The sequence below is a fragment of the Nesoenas mayeri genome (genome assembly GCF_963082525.1).
Source record: "Nesoenas mayeri genome assembly, chromosome: 14".
Lineage (NCBI taxonomy): Eukaryota > Metazoa > Chordata > Aves > Columbiformes > Columbidae > Nesoenas > Nesoenas mayeri.
This window is the reverse complement of record NC_137556.1, coordinates 11,243,545-11,270,783: the sequence shown is the minus strand read 5'-3', so window position 1 is coordinate 11,270,783 and position 27,239 is coordinate 11,243,545. Positions and strand designations below refer to the sequence as shown.

Sequence of the window (27,239 nt, the reverse complement as noted above, 5' to 3'; positions counted from 1 at the left end):
GGCTAGAGGGAGAGGAGGCAGAAACACCTGCCTGGTAGCCTCAGCTTCTAATTATTGAGACTCTGATTGATGAGACTTCATGGAGTGATGGAAGCCCAGGAGCTCACGGGCCGGCTCTGGGCCCAGGGTAGTTTCCTGGTGGTACAGCCTTGGTTAGCTGCTTTGATGGCTCTGCATCCTCCTGGCTATAAGCTTCACTCTGTCTAAAATTCAACCTTAATCTGTTCTTCTCATTAATTTTGATGAAGCATAAAAAGGTCTGAACTTTCCTGAATCACTTGTTTTACTGAAGCCCTCCACATGGCTGAGGGCACATCACCCCCTGTCACCTCCACAGAGGTAGTCAGGAGCATCCCTTACCAAGAGGTGTTTGAAAGAACACTTCTTCTAAATAAATACAGCACAGTAACTTGTTTTTAATCAAGTATTTTGTTAAAATCAGTATTCCCACATCCCCTAGCACTCCATCGCCAACACAACTGTGTTGTATCCAAGGGCTACAGACACCCAAGGGCTCAGCCAGCCTGGGGTTGCTCACACACCTGACATATTTTCTGACTACAAAGTCTCTGTCAAGCTGTGGCTCATAAGGAACAAAGGGCCAAGAATCTGAACTGCTGAATAGTGTTGACGTCCCCTTAAGCCAGCACTGTGATACTCATTTACACCTGCAAACCATTTAGGCCACTTCTCCCTGCCCTACCCTGGCAATTTTATGAATTAAGCCTGATTAGAGAACACCCACATCTGAGCCAAATGAGTGATGTTTGACAAGCTTGCCTGAAATCTCATTAAATATCTGTCCCACTTCATTCACGAGTGCCATGTTCTCTGAACATTCTCTGTTATGCACTCCAAGTGCATAATATAACAAGTACGATTTAGGGCAGATCAGACAGGAACTTTATTAACTATGATGATGGTTTAAGAGTGTTCAGGTAGCATCTCTTCCTCTGGTCCTCTCTGCCAAGTGATTGCGGAGATTCAGCCTTCATATGATTTCAGGAAAAAAGGAAAATAAAAATAAAAAAAGAGGTGAGGAAATCACTAATTCCAGTGTTAACAAAGCCAGGTATTACCCCTGGGAGGAATGGGCTCCTCAAGTGCTTTGCTAACTGCCACAACTTTAAGAAAGAATCAGTAAATAAGGTGGGGATATGGAAAGAGGGCTCCTGTGGGGCTCCCCCCACCCGGGTTATCTCTGCTCACACCTGGGGAGCTGGGAGCAATCAGAAACTGTTTGCTTTCAATGGAAAGGAATGTTCTTTTAGTTAGGCTCATTGTCTTAGCCAAACCTCTCAGAACTTAAATATTAATAATTTTGCCACCACAAATGAATTGCAAGGTTTCTGTTTTTATCAGTGTAAATTGACAAAACCTACTTTTGGCTCAGATGACAGACTTTTTCTTTGGTTTTAATATATATAACAATGTAAGGATGAAGTTGGCAATAGTTGTTCTCTTGCCATTTTACTGATTCAGATCAATTTACATTTATTCTGCTCAAGTTACGAAGTTTCTAATTTAGCAGACTAGGACTGGCAGGGCAGACTTTCTCAGTGTCAGGAATTTCATTTTATGATTACTTTTCCCCAAGGTAAAAAAAAAAGCTGCCTTTAATTTTAAACTTAACATTTGCAATTTTACATCCAAAAACCTTGCCTCGACTCGTTTAGGAACGGTGAGACTCAGTATGACAAATAGATGTGTCAAACTGATGCAATATATTCAGCAGAAGGGGGAGTTTTGCCCATCTGCAAGAAGCCGAACAAGGCTCCCACCGCCGGGAGCTGGAGCCTCAAGGGTTACACCAGGGTACTGCTGCGCTAATACAGCCTAAGCTGATATTAGCCGAGCTTAACTTCTTTCAGCAGTTTGCAGATGGGAAGGGGGTGGGACGTCCTGGAGTCAGCAGTTCTGCAACAAGTACATGCACGGCAGCTCCGGTGGCCTGAGACCAGCCATGAGCTGATGTGTACGAGGGCACAGGAGGGTTTCTCTGCGGCTGGTAAGTCTGTGGCTATTTTTTTATTATTATCATTATTATTGAAGTGTGGGTGAGGGGCGTAGGTGGCTCTGGGCAGGACCCCGGGGGCTTTGTCCAGCACCGGGGTGGCTGCTGGCTCTGCAGCACTTGGGCTTTGGGATACTGAGGGAAGTGAAACACACCAAAAAAATGGGTGTGGGGGACACCTCGGTGCAGAGAGGGACCCCATGGGCTCTGTTGTTGGGGGAAAAGGTGATCTCGGCTGTGTTTCTTGGTGTTGCAATGTGGGGCGAGCCTGTCGGCATGGCTGGCAGGATTGGGATGAAACACCAGCACCAGAAAGAGTTTGTGGCTTTTGCAGTTTCCTGTTGTTTCACGTGCTTTTAACAGCCTTAGAAGGGGAAAAAAGCTCCAGCTTGGCTCTGGCTGGAGATGCCAGCGCTGAAGGTGGCTGGTCCTGTGTAGCTGGGGGAGCCCCAGGAACAGTGGTGGCTGCTGCTTCCAGCCCTGGGGCTCCAGGACTCTCCGGCACCTCTGTGGGTTCTGCCTGCACGCTGGCCAAGGTCACCTGGATACAGAGATGGGCTGGACGTTAGGATGAAATTGGTTACAATGAGGGTGGTAAAATACAGGTTGTTCAGAGAGGTGGTGGATGCCCCATCCCTGGAGACATCCCAGGCCAGGCTGGACGGGGCTCTGAGCAACCTGAGCTGGTGAAGATGTCCCTGCTCATGGCAGGGGTGGCACTGGGTGAGCTTGGAAGGTCCTTTCCAACCCAAACTATTCTGCAACTCTGTTCTTTGAAAGGTGGTTTCTGGGGGTGCTGTGGGAGGGCTCTGCCAATTTAGGCTTTATTCCTCAAAACATCAGGGCTTGTTTGCAACAGCAGGGTCTCCCCAGAGGCTGGCAAACTTGTTTAATTGTGGTTGAAACTCCAGAGGGTTTTTAGGCCCTCTGTATATCAAGTTTCAACCACCCAGACTTCAAGGCAGGTACTTTGTGACAGAGGTTGCTGTCTGTGGGTCCTCCAAATACCAGTGACTGACGTGTGCCTTTGCCAAAGCTATACAGTGGTGGCAGGTCGCAAGTGTTAAACGCACTATATGGTCTGGTTCCTAACCAAGCACTGTGGATTCACACTGCCTTCAAGCACATAACTGTGTGTGTGCCCCATCCATGTGGGAAGAGCCTGCTGTGCGGGGGGTGCAAACGCTGCTAGGGGTGCTCTGGGGTGAGGCACAGAGCATGGAAACCTTATCAGGAGCCATGGAAGACCTGCTCAGGACATCATGTGGTTTCTTTTTTGCCATGTTGCATTAATGTGTGCCCGTCTCTGGTGTGTTCTGTCCTTGGGTGTGATGGGGACAGGTTGGGATAGGGGTTGGGGATGTAAGAGGATGCTTTCAGGAGTTTCAGAGAGGCTCCTGGAGGGTCTCTGCTTGTTCCTGGAGGTGTCCAGCATGGCAGGTCAGGCATGGCCACCAGGTACACCTGCCAAGGTGGATGTGGGCAGCTGCAGGGCCTCATTGGAAAATCTTCTGCACCAACCACACGTGGTTATTTGCTGTTGAGCAACGCAGTGAGAGCAGTCCCTAACACAGCGGCCATTTCTGCAGTGATCAGTCTGTTTTTTTCACATGCAAGAGAGAAACATAAAGTTACGTTCCTTTAAAAGCACAGCGATGTTCTCTCACACACAGAAAATATGCGAAGATTATTTTGAGAAGCTCTGTTTGTTTGTGGGCACCGTGTTTAGGTGACGACTGCAGGCTGCTGGCATGGGGCCCCTGCTGCCTGCGCCTCTGCCTTCCAAGGATGAAGTTGCTTCCCTTCAGGTCCTTTGGCACGTGATGTGCTTCCTTCTTAACCCTTATTTCCTTGTCCCTTATTGCACTGCAAGGCTGCCAAATAAAGCCCTGAGCTTGTCAAAGCCACTCTCAGCTGCTGGTTTGCTGGGGGGTGAAGCGTGGGCCTGATTCGGACAGTCACGTTATGTGTGCATGGGTCTGGAGAAAACCTTGCTCTCCCCAGGTTGTGCTTACTCCTTCAGGGTCCCCTTGCTCCTTCCTATCTGTGTGGATAGGGTCCTTCAGAAAAGCACTACAACTTACAGGGCACTTGATTGGTAATTAACCTGGTCTAATTATAGACAGCTTACTGTGAGTGAGGGATACAACTGTATTATAGTTAGATCATGACACTACTGTTACTTTTTTTTTTTTAATCTCCCATTTTCAGTCTCATTTTCTAGTCTCAGATTCCATTGTGACACTCATAATGCCATCTTCGTGGGCACACATTTGACACACAAGTGGCAGAGGACATTTTCGTCTGCTTGTTTGTTCGTATGGCTCTGCTTATACCATGGTAGCAGGCCAGAAAGTTTTGGAGCTCTTCAAGCTGTAATATTGACTTAAAGAGAATTGCTCCTTATAATAAAGGTGGCACTTAGCTATTATATGGTACAAGCTAGCGGGTCTACTGCTTCTGCAGTGGCTGATGAGATCTGTGGTGTGACACTGCGTGGGCAGCATCCTGCAGACAGCAAGGGACCTGATTTCCAGGATCCCCATGGCTGGAGGCAATGCCAGCTGCAATTTGGCCTGCTTAGCCCTCCTGCAAATACTTTGTACACAACTGTTGATATTACAGAAGGCAAGATGAAACTGAAATTTGACCAAGTAAGAGTTTTGGTCCAATCTGAGCTTTTGGTGAAACAATGCAGCCTAATACATGACTGGGAGGTGGTATACAAAATGTTGCTGTTCTTTGCTATCCTCTGCAAGACTAGCTCTGAGTATGCTGTTGCGTTGCCTCTTAAGCATTATGGGAAGTCTCCTGTTATAAGCTAGTTTAGGTTTCTGCGTCACTTTGGATGATGCATTCCCAGGGCTGCTGTACTCGCATACAAACAAATGGCCGTGCAGGATGCTCGGAGTGTTATTCAGAAACCACTTTATTCTGGTACTGCTGCCAAAAGAAACAGTAGCAACAAACCCACAAAGGTTTGCAGCTGGATCAGTGCCCCTGGGCTGCTTCTGCACAAATATTTGTGCTGGCACCCAGGAAAGGCAGGAGGCAGGCAGGAGGGCTCCTCGCACTTGCTGTGCCATCCAGCTGTTTCCAGCACACAGAGGGGATCCCAGGTGAGCTGTAGTCTCTCTGGGCAGGATGGCAGGTGCATGTGTTGGGTTAGGGGCCCCATGCCAGCTCCATGCCGGCTCCCACCAGCCAGGACCAGGTGAATCTCAGGGTGACTCCTGTCACCAGTCCCTGTGACCATGTGCTACAGTTACAGGGTTAAGCAGAGCCACCACTGCAGCTGCCAAGGTCTCCAGCTGCCCTCCCTGCGTGCCTGCTTCTGGCTCCATCATGGCACTGGTGCTTGTGATGCCATATAGAATCATTGGAAGAGACCACCAAGATCGAGTCCAACCGTAACCTAACTCTAGCACTTAGCCATGTCCCTAAGAACCTCACCTCCACATATTTTAAATCCCTCCAGAGATGGTGACTCCACCACTGCTCTGGGCAGCCTGTTCCAATGCCCGACAATCTCTTCCAGGAATAAATTTTCCCAATATCCAATTTAAGCCTCCCCTGGTGCAGCTTGAGGCCATTTCCTCTCATACTATCACTTGCTACTTGGGAGAAGAGACCAACCCCCTCCATGCTCCAACCTCCTTTCAGGCAGTTCAGAGATCAGAAGGTCTCCCCTCAGCTCCTGTTCTCCAGGCTGAACCCCTCAGGTCCTGCAGCTGCTCCCATCACACTTGTGCTCTAGACCCTTCGCCAGCTTCGTTGCCCTATATGATCATCCCAGGTAGGGATTTGGTTGGAAGTGAAGCATTTTTTCTGTTACTTTTGCAGAACAGTTAATTTTGTGCCAGCTCAGTTGCCTGCTCCCACCAACAGCCACATGCCTATGGGGGGTGTAAGACAGAGCGGAACACCAGTTGGTGGCAGGGAGCCCCGCAGCTCCGTCCATCAGTGATGTGGGTTTGGGTCACCCCAGCCTACTGACAAGGAGGGTTTTTTTCAGGAACATCAAGCAGAAATCAAACCTGGTGCAATATGTGCCTGCTGTAGGAGAGCAGCCAGGGCCAGCTCTTGCCTTCTGGTGTCCCTTCAGCCCCCTGCGTCACTGCGACCAGTCTCGCACATACTGACCATGCAGACACAGCCAAAGGCTGGGTGTGAATGGTCATGGAGAGCTGAGCCAGGCTGGGACCCGCCTGTGCCTGTCCTTGCCTGGCAGTGACCTGATGTGGGGGCAGAGCAGAACCAGCCCACGACAGCCAGGGCGATGCACACTTGTGTGCTTGTGGTGGCAAATTTTACCCAAAATCCCCTTTCTTCCAGCCCTGGGCTAAGGGCTTGGCAGGCTGAGATGTGGGAAACTGCAGCGGGTCTGTGGAATCCTTGACAGAAAATATGAGTGTAGAGATCAGCCTTGAGATATTAAGATATACCCTTGAGAAGGATGGGAGTAAAGGAGTATCCGGAGATATGGAGTTGTACCCGTGAGAGAGGAGAGATGTACCCGTGAGAGAGGAGAGATGTACCCGTGAGAGAGGAGGGGATAGAAGAATAACATGGATGATAGAAAAATTAACCAATGAGATGTTAGTGCTGTAACTTATAACCAATAGTGAAAAGACACATGAACTGGTAGAATTGTATAAAAATACATTTGTAGCAATAAATGGCATCTACTATGTTCATCTTGAAAGAACTTGGTCCATGTCGTTTGTCTGTCTCAACCGCGACACTGAGATGAACACAGAGGGCCTGGCTCTGGCACATGAAGGCAGGGAGACTGAAAATGAGCCCTATAGTGAGCTGTGGAGGGGACTGCATCCCCCCTGGGTGTATTGAAGGGCAATGTGTAGTCTGCAAGGCTACAAAAATGATCCCTGGGGCTCCAGGCAGCCTGTGGATTGGGCTGAGAGTGCCGGTGCAGCTGAAGCAAACAGCATGATGGCAAATTGTAGCTGTTACTGAGAAATGCAAGGTGTGCTTTTCATAAAAGAAAATAAAACAAAACAAAAACAACCCGATGAAATGGGAATTTGTGAGGTCTGGACTGGAACTTCCCCAACTCTCTGAGTGCTGTGGTTGGACACCCTGTCCTTTCCCACCTCCCACATCTGGCTGGTGTGTCCTGTGCCACATCGACCAGCACTGACGTTGCTGCAAGAACTGCAGGTTACTGAGATTCATAGCTGGACCACGGCCTCTAAAAGACAGTGCTGAGGTTTGTTTAAATCCAGTTGATATTTGAAGGCAAATGTCAAATCTCTGCCTGGCAATGAGCCATCAAGCTCTCTGCTGACCATCTTCGTCTGTCCTGCTCTGTAAAGCTGGCTGTCATGGCTGCAGCTGCCTTCTCCCTCTCTGTTCAGTGCTTCTTTTCGTACTCTGCCCCAGATAACTATTTTTGTGCAATTATTTAAGCTGTTTGTTTGCTACCTGTCACACAGCATTCAAGAACCATACAGTATAGGGAACAATCAAACATCAAAGTCACTTAAAAAAAAAAAAAGAGAACAACAACCTTCTTCTCTCAAACCCAATAAACTCCCTTTTTCACAAGAACTGAGATTTACAAATGATCACAGGTGCCTCTGGGAAGTGAGGGAGTTTTGCAGATGTTCTAGAAGAAGCTTCCAGAACTGAACTCCAGCCCTGGCAAGAGCAGCACCGTTGTGCAATGCAGGGACACAAAACAGCCTCACTTTAAGGATGCCTGCAGATCACAGCACTTAAATGTGAGCCACAGCAAACATGCACGGGATTCACTAGTACCTGTAAACTTTGCCATAAGGCTGAGGGGCAAATTCTCTCCTGCTTTAGTCACCTCCATGGGCTGCTCCCACAGGCCCTGTGATCGCGGGGACATGGGCAGGGAAGGATCAGGCTGGGGTTCCCCCAGGTGAAACTTTGCAGTCCCTGAGCTGGATTTGTCCTAGCTGTGCCAGCAGTCCTGCAGCTGCAGTCAGAACAACAACGAGCCAGAAAACCACACAGCTTTGGGAGTCAGCTTTTTCTTCTGACGGGGTCACATTTTAGCATGGAGGAGTTGCCTGAGCACGCAGCAGCCATGCTGGCATGAGAGTGGCGAGATGAGCGTGATGAGGGCGACAGTGGGTGCAGAAATAGCCCAGGTAGGTTTTGCCATCTGAACTTGATCCTCTGCAACCACAGGCTGAGATTTCCAGCCTGGTCAATGGAACCTTGTGACTCTGGTTTATCACATGCGGGTGCTGGGTAACATTTTAAGGACATTTCAGCAGTTAGAGGAGCTTTTTCGTCACCATGCCTTAGGCAATTGATAGACTTCAGAGAGAACTGAGTTCTGAGCTGTTCGGTTTTTCCTTTCTGGTAGGAAAGTTAAAATACTTACACAGGCTTCCTAGAGGTTTGTTATCCAGATGAGCGGCAGATCTGGACCAAGATCTCAGTCTCAGCTTTCCTGTATGCATGAATCACGGTGGCTTCAGAGTACTGCTGTGCTGAGCTGCTCAGGGCTGTGGAAGGTATTTTTAGGTTGGTTCACATGTGCGAGCTGTGCCTGAGCGTGCGGGAGGTGTGGGACCAGAGGATGAAGGCTTCTGTGGGCTGAGTGGGTGGACCTGGTGCAGGGAGATGAGGATGAGCTGGCGGTGTGGCCCCTGCGTGGCTCCAAGTGCAGGCGGTGGATTTTGCTCTCTGAAACATTAGAAGCATATAAAGTAAGATCTCCACGCAGCCGCTGAATTATTTATTGAATAATTTCTCTTGGCAAAGGGCTGATACGCTGTGGATATTTTAGATACTTTAAATACTTCTGTTTATGTGCGATTACTCTGCGCTTGCTGTTAAAATTGGACTTTCAGGACACTGAGCTCCTTGTTAGCATTCTTCCCTTTTTAGTGGATGCTTGCAAAGATCTTATGTCTTGCAAATGCATTTCTCGGCAGGGCCTGGAGCAGAGGCCAAAGCCATTTCTCCGGGTTGCTTGGAGATTCCCATCCTTTGTCTGCATCTTGCCTTTGCTGTTGGGGTGGCGAGGGGTCAGTGGGGTCCCAGCACTGAGCTCTGTGTGGGGCAGGGGTGGGGCTGAGCCTGTGTTGTCCACACTCCAGATACTTGGTGAGAAGGAGGTTTTTGGGGAGTGTGAGATGTCTCTGCAATAATGGTACTGGCACAAGCGTTAATCATCAGTCACCCAGAGTGGGGGGAATATATGTATACAGATGTTCTTTTTATATATATATATATATATGTGCACATGCACATACAAGCGTATACATCCACATATGAATGTATATATAATTGTATGTGTGTATATGTATATATAATGATACCAAATCTTTTCATAGCCTCTTCTGAGGCAATTTTTCTGCATTGGGCATTTTTCTGCCTGATTCTCCTAAAACAAAAATAAAAATCCCTCTTAGATTACCAGGCCAAATTTATGCCCCAACTCAACCATGCGCTGAACCCCTTTCATTCATCCCTGTCCTCTCCATGCAGTAACCAGAGGTCATGCAAAAGCGTTGCCGGCTTCCTCACTGTGAACTTTATTTGCTTTATTCCTCCCCAGCAGATCAAGCGGTTTGACGCGATGTAAAGCCTTTTTCCAGGGCAGATAACTCTGCCGTGCTGACCAGGAAGGGACAGCACGGGGGAGCGAGTGGGACAGGGGTGGTCCCTGATGGCCTTGCCACAGCCCTAGGTCTGCTTCCCACAACCCAGACCCCCAGTTTGGGGTCCACTGAGCCCCCAGCCAGCTCCATTGGCACGAAAGCAATTTGAGATAAAGAGGCTTATGCACCATTGAAACCTTATTCTTTAATAGCCTTGTTGGCAAACAGCCAGTTTAACAGATTGGACTAGTCTGATTCCCAAAGGAACAGGAAGAAGGATGTTTTTCATTAGTAAAAATAAAATATAAAAATCATAACTTGCTTTTATTACATTTCTTACTCGCCAGGTGCTTCTCCACTATCTGCTCCTTGGAGGGGTGCTGCAGCCTGGCAGGCATTGTGTGCCTTTCCTCCCTTGTTCGCTATCCATGCAAACAGATGTCCAAGCACAAAACCATATTCTGCATCCATCGCCTCGCACACCTTCTTACGTTGTCTGAGTCCCAGCATGATAATCCAAAAAATGCAATTTTTATCTCTAAACTGGTGTGTTTATCCCCTCCCCCAAGTTATGACTCACTAAGTTATAGTGGAACCATAGTCAATGAAGACTAATGTCTTTGCTTTGATTCTTAAGTTAAATATACCATTATGATTTGACTCTGCAAAGAATCACAGTAATTGTGGTTTATATATTGTTGCACTTGGGAGTCATTTCACTCACAGTGAGTAAAATTAAGTACCTGCAAGAGTGTTTTTTCTGGTTTTGGTGGGTAGGGTGCTTTTTTGTTTGGTTTGCTTGTTTGTGGTTTGTTTGTTTGTTTGTTTGTTTTTAATGGAAACCAGTTTTGACGAAAATATACTGACCCAAAAATCAAAGCAGTGATACGTGACATGGAAGCTGCTTCAGTGTGATCTGACTGAAGGTGAGAGGCATTAAATGGGGAAGGACATATAGTGAAACATCTCATTTACAGGAGCAAAAGCAGGTGAAGTTTAAGAAAATTTTAAATAGTATTAGCCTCAGCTTGGCCGATAATCCCAATAATTGCTGAATCCTGAGTAGTTACAGCTGATGAACCCTCGCAGAGCACAGGGGTCCCTGCGTGCACACCTGAGGAAGGGTGAGACGGGGCAGGGCTGGGCATTGCTGGTGCCTGAGCTGCTGGCACAGGGGTGCAGCCGAGAAATGTCATATTTTGGGTCACTGTGGAGACCTGTTTATACCACAATGACCTGTATAGGCTGCAAGTGGACGGGAGTCCTGCAGTAGCATTTGAGCCAAGTATCACTGGATTTCTGCTTCATTTTGGGGCTGTTTACTGTATTTTTGCACCCTGATACTTTCAGTTTCAGATACTTTTGCAGCTCGTATTTTCCCCTTTATGTTTATCACTGTCTGTATTCTCTCTGCAGTAGTTTGTCAGGCTCACAGGCTGTCTGGCCTCCTGTCTCTTGGCAGTGTAACCCCTCTGTAAGGTTGTCAGTAGCTATCTGTGATGATCAATAACTATATAATGGCATTTTCTCTCTGTGTTTAACACTGTTCAAGCTTTGTGCCTGCTATGAAGTGTGGCATTACCATTTCCATAAACACTGTAGCGTAAAACTATAAAAACAGAGAATAGAATTGACCTAATCTTAAACTAGCTGAAAATAGAAAGGTGGCCAAGTACCTTGAACTTCCCGTAGTTTCTCCTCTTTAATTGAAACAAATGAAAGAAAATCTGCAGGTTCAGAATAAACTGGGTGTTGCATTTGTGGCTGAAGCACAACAAAGGTGGACTTCAGTTTTTGTGGTTGGGGATCTCATTAGATCACTCATTAGTCTGTTCCAGACAAGCCAGTGTCCCTACCCCTCAGCAGAGCCTGACCACAACCCAGATGGGCCTTAAACCGGGAACTGAAGGTTCATCCAACTCATCATCTGTGCCTGTACAAGCAACATTTGCGGAGGTGCATGGCAGAGGCTGGCTTGGTATCGCCTCTGGTTTTAATTACAGAGGTGATTATGAATTCAGAGCTTGTGGTGTCCTAAGAGCTGCTGCCTTGGCTAAGCTGGAGGAAGTCAGTGGTACCTGAGCAGCATCTAATGACAGCAGCTCCTCCCAGAATTGCTTGGGAAAAGTTTTTTTTAAAAAGAGAGAGAAAAAAACCAAACCAAACAAACATAAACCAAACCAAAACAAAAACCTGTAGTCTGCAAACAATATGCAGAATCCCCAAATGCCCTTTGCCTGTGTGGTTACAGCAGCCTCTGCACGTGTTTCCAGAAACATGTTAATCGTTGCAATAGCTTTTGTTAAAATTAGAAAATGGGTTCCAATGATGCAGTCAGCTAACACCTGCCAGTTTGTGTGTCCCTGGGAATTCTGATGCTCCCTTACCCTCTGTAAATGGAGACCCATGCGTGGCGACATAGTCACAAGATTATTTGAATCGCCATCTGAGAACCCCCTGAACCTTGTGTACAGAGTACAATGAGCGTGTTTCTCTTCTGCAGGGGAAGGTCAAGGAGAACAGGCCAAACTTTGCTGGGTGCTTCCTTGTGCAAATCTTCTGCCGCTGACCCCGTTTCAGGAAAGCAGCTACAAATCTCAGAGCCCGGGGTCTGCGGAGCTGGATGTGAGAAAACAGAGCTTTCAGAATTCAAAAAAACTACTGTTTCACTTGAGCGAAATCCCTCTAAATCTGCCTCTCTGGATTGAGATGTCTTAGATCCTGTACATTCCATTTCCTCAGTGAAATGAGTGCGCAGCCGGTGCCGTAGCCAAGGACACGGGCTGATGGTGAGCACTGGCTGGCGGGGATGTTCCGCTCTCTGCAGCTCCCATGGGGTGGTTGTGGGTCCGTGGGCTTGGAGCTGTGGTGTTGTCCCAAAAAATGGGGTACTGTCACCCGGTGTGCAAAAATCGCAGCACACAGAGATGACAAATTTTTTGCTACAGAGTTGTGCAAGTCTGGGTGCTGGAATAAAGCCAACATACCAGAAAGAAAAGTAGTAGCCATGATATACAAAATCTTACCACTGCTCAGGGCAGACCTAAAGAGCCAATTGGTTACACATTTGCATACTGGTTACATAACCATTTTAGCGTATAATGAGCAACATTCAGCTAAAGGACACTTTATCCTACAGTCTTGAGAAACTCCTCGACTAGGAGTTTCAAAATGTCTAAAGCGGCAAGGTCAGTAGTCTCTAGTTTGTGATCAGGTGTTTTGCAAGCCACTGTTACCTTGTTCGAGTAGCAGACTGACCTAAAACTGAAAGGATTTACATATCTTTAGGTTAGCAATTGCTGGCAGGATTCATTCTTTCAAGTGTTAATGACTACAGCGGTCTGCAGCCACCTCAAATAGTTAATTCACTCAGACAGACCGACAAGCTGTTTATTTGATTTTGGTTTAGTGCTATAAAGCGAAATGTAAATAGCCTTGTTTTGTGCTTGACTATGGGGATAGTATTTAGACATTTTGCCCATTTTCCAGCCTAAAATAAATCATCCGCCTCTTCCCTACCCTGCTGTGAATACACGGTGGGCAGGAGGATAAAGGCGTCTCAAAAGGAGTTCTCCTTCCCAAGCAGGCGCCCGGGTGCTGATGTAATGGCAGGAAGGATGTGATTGCACGGACGGGTAAAATGTTAATTGCATTATGCATACACCAGTAGTTTGAGGCTGTTCCCACACTGGCTATTGTCACTAAAACTCCATTGATTGCAGTGGAGTTACAGAATCACTTCCAACAGGACCAGATGAAAACCAAATTGCATAATAGTGCCATTTGTATCTAAAATAAATAAATACATAAATAAATAAGCGTTGTCCCTGTGGTGATGGCCTGTTAACAAAGGCTGGTAAGTGGTTCAAAGCCCAGTGTCGCTCCTACCTACCCAAACACTGACTGCAGAAGCCTTTTTCACCCCAGACCTGGGTTTTTTGGGGTTTCAGGTGTGCCACACAACTTGGGCAGCTCCAGACTCTTGCAGTGGCTGTTCCCTCCCAGCAATCAACCGGCACCTTTTCCTTTCTCTGAACCACTTTCTTCTGCATCCACCTTGCATATTTGTTTCTATTTGTCTGCTATGGAAATAGTTCAGAATTCCAGTGGTAACGTGAAGTAATGGAAACATCGGTGCTTCCACATGCCACGCACACAGCCATGGTGCTCCGCTCGCTCATGGGGAGCGGGGCAGTGAGTTCACTGCAGGTAACCGAAATGGAGCAAGACTGCTGGAGATGGGGTGTGGAGGGTGTCCTGCTGCTGAGACTGAGATGACAGACAGACATCTGGGGTGCGATGCTGCCTTGCTGATAGGAAGCACAGCCCAAACATGGTGGCTTTTTAAAAAAAATATTATTGATATTTATTTTTCCTGATCATCCTCAGAGCAGGCTGTGATCTGGGCAGCCTCGGGCTGTTTCTGCAGAAGGGGGAGAAGCAGCATCCCTGGGCTGGGAGGGTGCTGAGGCGTTGGGGACTTGGAGTGTTCCTCTGTTTCTCCTCTCTCTGGACCACACTGCTCCTCCCAAACACACCTGGGCCCTTTCCTGGCCACCTTCCCAGGGCAGGTTTGCTGCCCCAAACAGATCAAGTACAGGCTCATCACAAATTCCTTTGGGATGCAAAATCAAGATTAAGAGTTTCGAAAGCCAAGCCCCATGAGCTTTGTAGTGCAGAAGTCCAATGTGATCACAAACGTGCCAGTGACTGAAGTTACAGGTCTCAGGTAGAATGAGAGGATTCAAAGGCGCTGAGAACTTCCCTTAAATGGGTAAGTTCACTCCTGAGAGCAGGATTTGTTTCTTCATGTATGTGTTTAGTCTTCATTGAACTTAGATTATAAGTGAAAGTGGGAAAATATAAGCAGATGAGTTTGCGAACCTTCTCCTTACCACTAACACTTAGCTCTGCCAGGGATCCCAGCACACTTGTCGCTGCATTTGGGCAGAAAACTAAAGAGACTTCTGCTTTCAAGTGTATTTTCAGACACTATTTCCCATTGCTGACATTTCCATCACTGTGCCGTTCTCTGAGGTGACCTGCAGTGTATTTAAAATGAGTCATTAACAAGAAGTACTTACATGGGGGTTTTTTTGGTGTGTGTTTTGGCTTTACTGTTGTTGTTCTTTTTTTGTGTTGTTGGTTGGTTGGTTTTTTTTTCAGTTGAATCATAAAGTATCTAAAAATCCTTGCAGACTTCATTATCACAGGAATCTCGAAGTTCACCATAGAAATGTGCTGGCTCCCCTGGGCCAGCAGCTTCCCTTGAGTAGGGAAAAGTGAATTTTTATTTTCCAGTCATATGCATTTAATCCAGCTGATGTGGTTATGAACGAGGGATTCCACCACCTGTTCCAGGGATAGAATGTGCTGCACAACAAAAACTTCAGATTGGTGTGAAATTATGTCCCAAGTGGGAATTTAATAGAATGCGGTACAAGTGGTTAGAAATAATAAATATACCATGAGCATTTGACTGAGATGAATGTTCTGGTTTTTCTCCTGGGGATGGATGGAATGAGTACAATTTAAACAGTTTCCTTGTAGGTCTTCCCTGTACCTTTGGCTGCTGCAGCATGTTCTACCACACCACAGAGGCAGATGCTGCCAAGAGTTCATGGCACTTGATGGTCCATGGTGTCCCTGCCACGACCCAAATAAGGGGAATATGTTTCATGCAAACTCAAGAAGCACAGTGTGCATTACTTTGCTCAAGCCAAATACCTCCCAGCAATTATAAATTATTCTTAATTCTATATTAAGGCATCATACCTTTTTTTTTGGCAGATTGAAAGTGCGCTTTTGATGCCTCTGGGGCAAATTCTTTCAAAATCCCAGGTACTGACCTAAATGATAATTGATGAAAAGTCAGTAAAGGTGTAATCACATGTTCTTCATTATCTGTATGATAACAGAAATAGTTTTATTCCCATATTATGTAGGGGCTGGCATCCAACACTTCCTGCTTTCAGCTTGGCTGCACAGGTGGATACAATCCAGTGCTTACAGGCTGATTGATGTCCAGGGAGTTATTCTCAAGATTTCAGTGTAACCAGCAACCGTGGCAAATTGGGCGGCTGCCTTTGGTGGGACAGGCTGTGTTTCCGGGAGCAGTTTTAAGTGGGACTGGCTGAAATGCTTTTGCACAAATAGCTAATTCATGAGTAAGTGAATAGCTCCCTTGCTGAGCTCTCTCACTTTTTGTAGTTTACTAGTAAAAGCGTGTTTGGCAAGCTGCTTTTCATAGCCTGATGATGCGAAATATTGAGGGGAGAGAGTGGTGCTCTGTCTCAGTTCATCCTAATATCATTGCAGCCATGTAGTTAATATTTTATTATACAAGCACATTTCTGGAAAAATGCTCAAAATTCAGGAGACAATTACTCCACAGGTCGATATTGCCTGGTAACAACATCTGTATGCTGTTCTATTTGCTGGGATCATCACAACCACTCTCGGGGGGGCTGGCTGGGTTCCCAGAGGGTTTGTAGTCAGGAGCCCTTGGGGAGCAGAAGTGGGTGCAGGATGCTGGGCTGGCACTGGGGTGCAGCGGTGGATGCGGGATGCTGGGGTGCAGCGGTGGATGCGGGATGCTGGGCTGGCACCAGGGTGCAGCGTTGGATGCGGGATGCTGGGCTGGCACCGGGGTGCAGCGGTGGATGCGGGATGCTGGGCTGGCACCGGGGTGCAGCGGTGCATGCGGGATGCTGGGCTGGCACTGGGGTGCAGCGGTGGATGAGGGATGCTGGGATGCAGCGGTGGATGCAGGATGCAGCGGTGGATGCGGGATGCTGGGCTGGCACCAGGGTGCAGCGTTGGATGCGGGATGCTGGGCTGGCACCGGGGTGCAGCGGTGGATGCGGGATGCTGGGCTGGCACCGGGGTGCAGCGGTGCATGCGGGATGCTGGGCTGGCACTGGGGTGCAGCGGTGGATGAGGGATGCTGGGATGCAGCGGTGGATGCAGGATGCAGCGGTGGATGCGGGATGCTGGGCTGGCACTGGGGTGCAGCGGTGGATGAGGGATGCTGGGATGCAGTGGTGGATGCAGGATGCAGCGGTGGATGTGGGATGCTGGGCTGGCACCGGGGTGCAGCGGTGGATGTGGGATGCTGGGCTGGCACCAGGGTGCAGCAGTGGATGTGGGATGTTGGGCTGGCACTGGGGTGGATGCAGCGGTGGATGTGGGATGCTGGGCTGGCACCAGGGTGCAGCAGTGGATGTGGGATGTTGGGCTGGCACCAGGGTGCAGAATCTCGCCCAAGGGTTGACTGGGCTAGAGCCCACCCAAGTGAGATGGCCCTGAATGTGGGCTCTGTGGCACTGCCACCGCTTCTTGTTGCCTCCCACCACAGTGTAGCCCCACAAGGGTTGAGGTTAACTCTTCACTGTGCTTTTTCCTCATGCAAACTTAAAAACCTCCTCTGGAGCTCTGTGCAAGGGGTGTCCATCTGCCTGCAGCCTGGCCTGCGCCGGCCTCCAGAGCTCGCTTGGCACAAATACGGGAAAAGGCTGAGAGAGCATAGTTGTGACCTTCACCATAACCCAGACACTGTTCCCAGGAGGAAAAAAGCTGGTTTGTGGTAACGTCAGTGGTGCCATTGTGCAGGAATCCTGGCCCCACCATGGGAGCAAAGCCCCTGCATTGATCACTCAGGAGCTGCACAAGTTGGAGCGAGGCCAGAGGGCAGGAGGAAAGGGGCAGCCTGGGCTCCTGCAGCAGAAAAGCTTTTTCTGTAAGATCTTGACTGCTGGTAACGTCATAAATAGAGCTGTGGGGCTTAACGGGAAACCTGAACTGTTTGGAACCCCTCTCTGCAGTGTCTGCTCGGATGGTCCCTTGCAAGGCTGGTCCTTATTGGAGACTCCCTGGCAGGGAGTCAATACTGGGCCATATTACTGTAAGTACCAGTTATTTAAAATACTTCTTGTGTACTCTACACCCAAACACAAGTCCCCTGAGGACAGCCTCACCTCGCACCCCGGGAGCAGTGAGCCAGGTGCCCAGCTCCTCTCTTCAGTGAGTGTTTCTGTATATGTAAAAGAGAAAATTAAGGCAAAGTACAGTGGCTGTGCTTGGAAATGCACACCCTCAGCTGCGTGCCCTCAGCTTTCCCAGTGAGGAGCTCTCACTGGTGAGCCTGGCACAAGCAAGAGCCGCCCCCTCCGTGCTCACAGCAATGAGATGCTGGCAAGTGTAAAGGGAATGAGCTGGGGATGGGGGAGTGTTACCATCCTGTGTCATAAAACTTGTCCACTTGCCTGTCTCCTCCATGCACAGCCCTCTTTACAGAGACGGAGAGAAGGCTTTTCCTTTGTTTTTAGTTTCAGTACCGTTGGAGCTGTGCAGGGGCTGGGGGATCCCCAGCACCCTCACTGTGTCCTGCCAGGAGCCAAGGCTCTAGCTTTTCATTTCCCATGCCAGGACTGCACCCTGAGGGACTGCCCGGCGGGGAATGCCCTGGCATTTCTCCCTCCAGGAGCCACCCGTTGCCCCGCCAAGCACCCGAAGGCATCGTGTCTGGTGGGGCTGCAGGGTGGGGACCCTGTGGTGGCCTGGTCCCAGCCTGATACCCTGGCACTCCCTTATCCCTGCTCTGCACTCCCTTCGTGCTTCTTCCAGGAAACATTTAAGTAATAAAATGAAACTTTCCTTGGCTTAAGTCACCTATAATTTACCCTGATGTAAATAATAAGGAACTCAAAGCTGGAAATGCAAAGCTGGCAGAAAGTGCTGTTTTGGAGCATGTCTGCACATTTTTAAGCACACAGAGGCATGCGGGCTTTGCCCTGCTCCACGTGAGCTGAGGGCTTGTGGCCGGAGCTGGCACCATGTTGCCTGTCCCTGTCCCTGCCCTGCTGCCCATCTTGCCTTGCTACCTGTTCCTGCTGGGGGCTGTGTCTGTCACACAGTCCTGGTCCCACCCGGGGAAGGCAGCGCAACCTCCTGACAGCCCTGAGGGTACAGTTGTAGCTGAATCCCAGAGCTTGTCACAGCATCTGTCTGCTACAGATAACTGCAGCTGCATTGCCTCATGTACGTGTGTACTCGGTTGTCCTTTAGGAGTGAGCTGTCTGCTCCCGCTCACCCTTGCAGGGATGTTTCCTCCATTCTCATATCTTTTCCATAGATGCTGTTCTTCTCAAGTTAAGGCTGTTGTTGGCTGGCAGCCCCGTGGGTCGGCAAAGCAGCGTGTTTGCAATGGCTGACAAGGGAAAGCACGTTCTCCCCTTCCTGAGCTGCACAGAGCCCCATGCTGCCCGTGACCTGACCGCGTCCTTCTGCCTCTTGCAGAGTTTGCCATTTCGCTCGTGGAGAAGATGCAGGCTCAGGAAATCCTGCGGAGCCTGCGGCTCCCCGAGTTCGATGACCTCAGCCAGTTTTTCCGCAACCTGCCGGCCACGGCACTGGTGGGCATCGGTGCCTTCGCCGCTGTCGTCGCTTACTGGTTCGCCAGCCGGCCCCGGGCCGTGAAGCCGCCCTGCGACCTGCGGATGCAGTCGGAGGAGGTGGAGGTGAGGCCGGGGCACTCCGGGAGGAAGGCTGGCTTTTACCTGCGGGTTGTTTGTCGGGAATGACAGCAGGGGATGCCAGGTGGTGCTTTTGTGTGTTTTGAGGGTTCTCCAGACTCATCCTGAATTCAGCCATGTAATGTTCTGTGCCTTGGATCACCTCATTCCTTAAATTCAGTGTTTTCTGTAAAGTAGAGAACTAGAATATAGCCCATTCATTTATTCTCTTAGATTTTCAGTAACATTTTGGTCTTAGTTTAGCTTAACCATTCATGACCAAAAATTACAGGAGCTGCCGTTGTGTGGGAGAAACCACTTAAGGGCACCAGCTGCTAAGGTCAAATCATCTGGCACTTCTTGTGTATGCCCATCACTGAGTTTGCTGCTGCAAACTCTGTAATAATAAGAAAAAGTAGACCTAAATCCATGCTTAGAGGCTCAGGAGTTATCAGTTTTCATGCTTGGAAAAGGTTTTAAAGTTTAACGAAGCTGTTCCATTTTAAAGAGCAGAAATATTTCTGAAAATTGTTTCCACTTAAATTAATACCTGAAAGTGCAATGAGAATTTAAAGCTTTCTGTGATGTGCCATCTAAAACTTTATTGCCTTTAATTCCAACAACTTTTTAAAAGGCTGGGGGGAATTTACATTTTCCAAGGCAGTTTTCCTGTGTGCTTGGGGCTTTAGTGAGACTGCCTCCCCTTGCCCACCCCTAAGACAGCCCTGCTGAGCCCAGGCACTGGACTCTGGAGTCTGGCCTCTGCTTCAGTCTGTCCTTCGCGTTGGTCTAGATGTCCTTGAGAAGGTGCCCATGGAGCCCAAAGCAGCCTGTCTTCCCCCTACACATGCCCACTCCATGACTTACAGGTTTATAGTTTCTCCTCAAATCAACTTGGGCGACATCAACCATCTCCTATGTCAATGAGCCGGGTCAAGTGCTGCTCTCTGGGCAGGTGGTGCTCCACGTTACTGGGTTGCTGAGGTGGATGTCCCACCTCTCCTGTCCCTTTGGGTGTTGGGGCAGGAACACACTGGCAGCTGCAGAGTCTTCTCCAGCATTTGGGGAACCTGCTGCTTAATGGTTCGGAGTGTCCCCATCTCCTGCCCATTGGATGGTGCTGATAACTGTGTCACATTGTGTGATGTTGTGTTGCACAGGGCCAGGCTGGGGCACGCCGGTCTGTGATTGGGGACAACCCACAGCTGCTGACACACTACTACGATGATGCCAGGACCATGTATGAGGTCTTCAGAAGGGGATTCAGCATCTCTGGTGAGAGCACCGTGACAAGGCGACCTGGGAGAAGTGGAGGACCAGATGATGTAGAAACCCAGGCAGTGTGGGAGGCTCAAAGGCTTAGCAAGCTCAGAGAGTGTAGAGGCTGAAAGAACGTGGGAGCCCATAAAAGTTTGGGAGGCTCAAATGATGTAGAGGCCCATTCAGACTCAAAGGCCAAAGGAGAGTGGGAATCCACAAAAGTGTAGAACATCAAATGAGCATGGCAGCACAAAGAGTGGAGGTGCTGGAAAGGTGTGGGAGAATGGAAGCGATTGAGGGGACTGCAGAGTGGAAGACCCAGCAAGGGGACATCTCAAAGAATGGGAGACCCATGGAGTGGAGGCCAGTAGAGTGGGAAAAAAAGTGAAGGGTGACCCGGAGGTGGAGGCTTAAATAGTGAGAGGCTGGGAAAGTGTGAGATCGAGAGAGCGGGAGGTCCAAGGAGTGGAGGCCAAGGGAGGAGGAGGCCAGCAAGGGACCCGGTGGGTGCTGCAGCCTGCGCTGCCTGTGGTATTGTGGATGCCGCTTTCAGAGCATGGGGATTTAATTAGGGTTATTATTTGCAATGTGCATTATTTTGCCCTTAATGTCATTGAGATTTACTGCACAGTTTCTTGGTACCACAAGATCTTTTTGCAGCCACTGGCAGACAGCTCAACAGCCTGAATTTTGCAGCATCAGTAAAGCTCATCACACATTATTCATTTCCAGAACATTTATGAATACATTAAAAGGGGTTGGTTGGGCATAGATCTGTAGAATGCAAAATAGCTCATCCTTCATTGCAAATGCTGATACTTATTTCTGCTTGTTACTGCCTTTTCATCAGTTACTCAGCCAGCTTACCTTTTATTCCACAACATGCAGGGTAAAGGACTCTGCCAAAAGCTCTTAGGAAAGCTGAGTGTGGTGTATCAGTCCATCACCCTTACCCCGTGATTGATGGTACCATCAAAGAGCTCTCACAGGCTTGTGAGACATCATTTCCCACTCCAAAATGCCATGATGGCTCTTAGCTATTCTATCATAGCTGTTCCTGTGTCTGCTGCTTACACCATCTCGCCTCATTGAACACAATTTCATTGTCAGGTTATTATTTTTGTTACCTCCAGAAGCCTCAGTGCAATTGCAAATATTCCACCCTGCAGGACAGGGGTAAATAAATAACTCGGTAGGTGCATGGAGGGATGGATCTTGTGCAGGTAAGTACGGTTAGCAAATTAATTAAACTTTTCAAATATTCCTCCTGTCATGTAGTGCTGCATATTGTCTTACTCTCCTCCAGAGTAGGTTGTGCTAAAAATCATAGAATTGTAGAACCCCAGTTTTCACTTTGAAGTGTGTAACTCAAAAGGCAGCGGAAGCAGCAGGAGCTGCTGTTTGGGATGAAAGCCCTCACCAGACACTGATGCTCACGCTGTCTTTGGAGAAATGTCTTTTAATGAGGCTGTTCTGGGGCAAACTGCTGCTGTCTCCTCTGCAACTCAGGGAGGAGGATGGATGTGACTATTGGGGAGATCCCAGCAGCCAGTCTCTCGTTAGCTGTGTGTTTAATTGGATAAGGCTTGCTGCGAGCTCTGCCTCGGGAGCAAGAGCCGGCCCTGAGAATAACGGGGACTCTGGGAGGGCTCTGCTGCATCCCCACAGTGTGGTACCGCGTATCAACTCCTAGCACTGCCCCCATAACTCCATCCTCTCTGCTTGTGTCTTCCAGAAAACGGCCCCTGCCTGGGCTTCCGGAAGCCCAAGCAGCCCTACCAGTGGTTGTCCTACAAGGAGGTGAGCTGGAAATGATGACAGAAGATGAGGGTGTTAAGCTAAGACTTGTTTAGTTTAGTAGTGCTTGTATTCCTTTGTTTTAAATGTGTTTTTTTCCTTTGCAAATTCCAGGTGACTGAAAGAGCAGAAGCTCTGGGTTCAGGGCTGCTTCAGCAGGGCTGCAAGCCGTCCACAAAGCAGTTCATTGGAGTCTTTGCTCAAAACCGTCCGGAGGTGAGATTTTAAGTTCAACTTGATGCTGTTTTAATAATGTTCCTGACTTGTGAGATTGCTTTATACTTGAAGCTTGTTTTCAAGTGTGCTAAATCTGCTTCCATGGCCCCCTTCTCACCTTCATGCTTTGATGTCCTCCCACAGTGGATCATTTCTGAGCTAGCTTGCTACACCTACTCCATGGTTGTGGTTCCCCTCTACGACACCTTAGGTCCTGGAGCCATTCGTTACATCGTCAACACAGGTAATCTTCTCAGAAACCAGTTTTGTTGCTGAGAATGGTTCTTTTTCTTCTGCTTTCCAAAAGACAGGTGAATTTACTCATTGAGTGTCTTGAAGTCACTCAGAGAGGTTTCTGGGCAGTGTGTGTCCCCAGGCTGGGTCAGGGCTGGCTCTGCTGCGTGTCCCATGTGCCCGGTTGTACGTGGCTGTGGATGGGGCTGCTCTGGTGGGGGAATTACTCCAGGGCCACCCACTCCTGTCCTGCTTCATATTTTGCCTCCTTGATTTTTTAGCCCACGTGGTGGAGCAATTGTATTTAGTATTTTGAACTGAATCCCAAAATAATTGTAGATGTCACTACAGCTTTGGCATTTGTTTAAGTTACCTAAATTGCAGTAATTTTTTAAGAGAAATGCATGTTATATTCTGGGATTTGTGATGTTAGCCTGAAGTGAATAGCAGAACTGACACAATGTTAGCTATGAGCCAGCAGCCAGTATTGCATTAAAAAAAGATTTACTGTAAACAGTTTGATTTCCTGCTTTTCTTCCAGCTGACATTTCCACAGTCATTTGTGACAAACCTGAAAAGGCCAGAATACTCCTCGACCATGTGGAGAGGAGAGAGACGCCAGGTCTAAGCTCCATCATCTTGATGGATCCCTTTGAGAAGGAGCTGATGGAGAGAGGGAGACGCTGTGGGGTTCGCATCCAGACCATGCAGGAGGTGGAGGTAAGCTTGTTCTTGCTCTCTTTTTTTAGTATATTTTGTAATTTCTGTAAAAAGACAGTAAAATATACAGGGACTTGTGAACTGCGTGGCAGGTTCAGTGTCTGGAGAGCATAAAAAGAGCAGTTTGTGGGTGTTAATATTGATGCACAGCTCAGTGCAGTTACCTCTTGAATGTTATCCCTCATTGATAGGAGAGCCAGCATTTCAAACCTTCCTGCTCAATTAAGATATCAACTGCTATTTAAGCCCGGAAAGGGGTGTTACTGCTCGAGAGACTTCCCTCCTACGTGCAAACCTACAGCCTTACACTTGTACAAAACAGCCTGGATCCAGCTTAACCAACCCAGGCACTACTTGAAATCCTAGGATGGCCTTGCAGTTGGTGCAAGAAACTTTGGGTAGAAAAGATGACTTCAGCATTGGCCCCAAATTTTCCTGCTCCAGCTCACACTCTCCTTTAGTGGTTTGCAGATCATTAGCAAGTGGGTTACATGGCAGGGATTAAAGTGGAAATAATGCTTGTTACTTTAATCTCTTTCAGGACTGTGGCCGTGAGAGTCGACATGTGCCTGTGGTGAGTGTTGGTGTGCTGCTTTCCCCATTTATAACTGCATCTAACTGTGTTACACTTATTTCACTGGCAAAAGGGTTTGCTCTGTGCAGAAGGATGTGTGTCTCCATAGGGACAATGCCTGGGGACCCTCTCTGCTTGGGAGGCAGTGGAGGAGCCCAGAGACCATTCACAGCATCCCCTGGAGATGTGCAGTATTTGCTTCATACCCTCTGCCTGGGACACTTAACTGAGATAGTTCATCCTTGTTGAACATGTTAAAAGACAGTAATTAAATGGAATTGTTAAGCCAAACAAATTCCACTACCTTACCCAGGCAGCACTGGTGGAATGTGTTTGCACCCTTGGCTTTCTGGTGGGGTTTCTATAGCTCAGAAACACTACTTGGCAGTATTTCTCTGGGGTATTTTTGGAAAATTGCATTGATATTTTTCACCGGCTGCTCATACCCATGCAAAACTTTCAAAAGCAGCCTCTGATTTTTTCAGGCTGCTTATTTATTCATTCGTGACCCAAAATAGCACACGCGTGCTGTTGTGCTGAGAATACAGAGATGCTGCTGGAAATGGGAGCAATCAATGTCTTTGAAAAGTTGTCCTCTGCCATGGATAACCACACATTTCTAGAATTCATCTGGAAATCAGTGAACTATCTCAAGTTTTCCCACACACATCTACAGGTATAGATGGTGTCTTTGAAAGTCCTAACTGCAAGACAAATATTCCATCAAAGTCTTCTTACACTAAAGCACTCCCCTAATGCAGCTGGAGCATGACATAAGGGAGGAATAGATTCTGCATTGACTGAAGAAATGCGATAAAAAGGGTTTTATGGTGGTCTTTCATATTTGCCAAGGGGAATGAAAGCTTTTTATGGCAGAGCTGAAATATAATCGGTTTCATCTTTAAGTTTATACAAGGACAACAGTCTACCATTGACTCTTCTCCATTTGATTGATGGGATTTTTCTTGTCTTGTGTATTTCTAGCCTCCTCGACCAGAAGATCTATCAATTGTCTGTTTTACTAGTGGCACTACAGGTAAAAGAACAGGCATTTTAATCTTGAAATGTTAGAATAGGTTATCAAATTAATTATTAATACCACCTCAGTATGTGCAAACTTGCTGTTATACTGATATGGCAGTAAGATTTCTATGCATTTTTAATATTTAAGCATGTGTACATTTCTGTAAATTGCAAATGAAGAATAACGGCATATTTATTTTTCACTTGAGCTCCCTGATGTACACTTTGGCAGTATAATTTCCCAGTTGTCTGGAAATCCACCCACTTTTCTGCTTCCCATTTTGCAGTGTAGTTGTGAAGTGCTCGATTGCCTGGTTTTTATCTTCTACAAATGTCAAAAAAAAAACCCCAAAAACCAAAACACTGGCTTGCTCACACCTCGCCCATCTCCTCAGGCTGGGGATGTGCCTGGGCAGCCTGTGCTGCCAGGACTCACGTACCACTGGCCCCTTTTTCTTGAAGAAAAGCAGCATCATTCTCCTTGCCTGTCCATAGCAGACGCAGCACTTCCTCCTCTCTCCATACACTGGTTTTCATCCAGCTTGCAGGAATTTCCAGCTCTGGAGAACTCGACCTCCCTAGCATCTACCAAAAAGCCACGCAGGCAGATGTACAAGGCGTGATTGCTTGGGCAGCTGCTTTTACACGTACCTGCAGGGAAGCACCATGTTCCAGGCACCTATGCTCTCAGGATTGCCTAATGCTTGGTCCTACCCCAGAGCATCCTCGATTTGGCCTACACAAGCAGAAGATGCTGCTTGACACGGAGCTGCCCTCCAAGAGGAGGTTTGCTTGTGCTGCTTAGTCTGCACATCAGGCTGATCAATGGGGACATCTTCATCTTCCACCTCCTGGAGAAGACGCGTACTGCAGCTCAGGTAGGCGACTGCTTCAAGTACAAACTCAAAATGTATTCAAAGGCTTTGGGTTTTTTAGCTTTGTGTATCGTTCTTAGTTGTGAGATCTGTGCACTTTAGACTACCCAAGGCAGTGCACTGGGTGACTCTGTTGTGTCTCAGCGGGGGGAATTCCCCAAAGGAGCCCCATGTGGGATACGTGTGCGCTGCGAGCACCGGCTGTGCAGTGCAAAGTGGCCAGGCACAAATGGGGACTGTGGGAAACCAAAGGAGCCATGCCCACCGATAGTGTGGATTTTAAAGTGCAGCAATTATTTCTTCAAGTCACAGTTTTGTTAATACATTTATTTCTAAATAAGAAATTTTGAATACAGAAGGGTGTTTTGATTTTATTATTATTTTTTTTTTTTTAATTTGCAAATGCAGATATGGGCCATTTTCTGACTTGGTAATTTTTTTTACAAACATGTCTGAAGTTACAGAAATAGAACAACCAGGGAGCTCTGAGAGTCTGTGATTTCTTTTTCCCACCCAAACCATAGATTTCAGATTCTGCAGGTTATGTGCAAACTAAACTCTCACAGGGCAGTGCTTTGTGAGCCACCAGCCCATCCTCTGCTGCTGGAGGACCTTGCACATCAGCTCCTGGCTTTTCCAGGGCTCGCATTGACACTCTGGTCTGTTTTCTGTGTTATGTTTTGATGTAAAAGGCCTGGCTTGTGTATAGCCCACGTCAGAATATTTTTAATGAACAGATTTAGAATTTTCTTCCAATAGGTATGTTCTCAAGGTTCTTTTTCAATTCTGAAGGGCTCCAAATATTTTTGTATGGTGTGATACAAATCTTCACTATAGAGTTGGTAACCTGGAACTTGTAGAATTGGAAAAAAAATTAGCTGTTTATAAAAAAACCACAGAAGTGGACTTTAATGTATGCTTTTCTTTGATAGGGTCAGATGTCTAAATGCCTCCACAGGCTGAAGGGAGAGTCTTGAGATTGCTGAGCTCAGATGGCAACACCAACTTTTATTGTTTGTAGCAAGAAATCATGAGCACTCAGAAATGGGCCAAAGACCCACAGATGTCCCCAAACCATCAGGATACAATTTTTCATGCTGGCTACTCCAGAGAAGCAAACTGACATTTTTCTCAAGGATCCACCTGTAACCAACTGGATAAAAATTGCTCCCCAGTGCATCTCTCCAGCCTGGCAGTGCTCACCCCTCACTGCCGGAGGCTCCCAGGGGAGGAAAGCGCATCCCAAAACGCTGATGGATCTGACCACAGAGTTAATGCTGGAGCTGCTACTTGAAAGACTCATTTATTAACGTGGAAAAAGTTTTTCTGTTGCTTACGAAGAAGTGTCAAACCAGCTTGGCACTGAGATAAAGAGAAATCGCCTCACCTGGGCTGTTAACTGCTGGGGCT

At 47.8% G+C, this 27,239-nt stretch overlaps 1 protein-coding gene across 1 annotated transcript in view; it reads left to right on the top strand.

Annotated features, from left to right (window-relative positions):
• The first annotated feature begins 1,926 nt into the window (after positions 1 to 1,926).
• ACSL6 (acyl-CoA synthetase long chain family member 6) overlaps positions 1,927 to 27,239 on the top strand; it is a 44,081-nt gene continuing 18,768 nt past the window's right edge. The window contains exons 1-9 of the mRNA XM_080353426.1: positions 1,927 to 2,008; positions 18,916 to 19,136; positions 20,291 to 20,405; positions 22,126 to 22,190; positions 22,302 to 22,403; positions 22,548 to 22,647; positions 23,179 to 23,357; positions 23,899 to 23,931; positions 24,916 to 24,967. Coding sequence (XP_080209552.1) covers positions 1,972 to 2,008; positions 18,916 to 19,136; positions 20,291 to 20,405; positions 22,126 to 22,190; positions 22,302 to 22,403; positions 22,548 to 22,647; positions 23,179 to 23,357; positions 23,899 to 23,931; positions 24,916 to 24,967 — 904 coding nt within the window. The 5' untranslated portion in view covers positions 1,927 to 1,971. The remainder of the gene's footprint in view (positions 2,009 to 18,915; positions 19,137 to 20,290; positions 20,406 to 22,125; positions 22,191 to 22,301; positions 22,404 to 22,547; positions 22,648 to 23,178; positions 23,358 to 23,898; positions 23,932 to 24,915; positions 24,968 to 27,239) is intronic.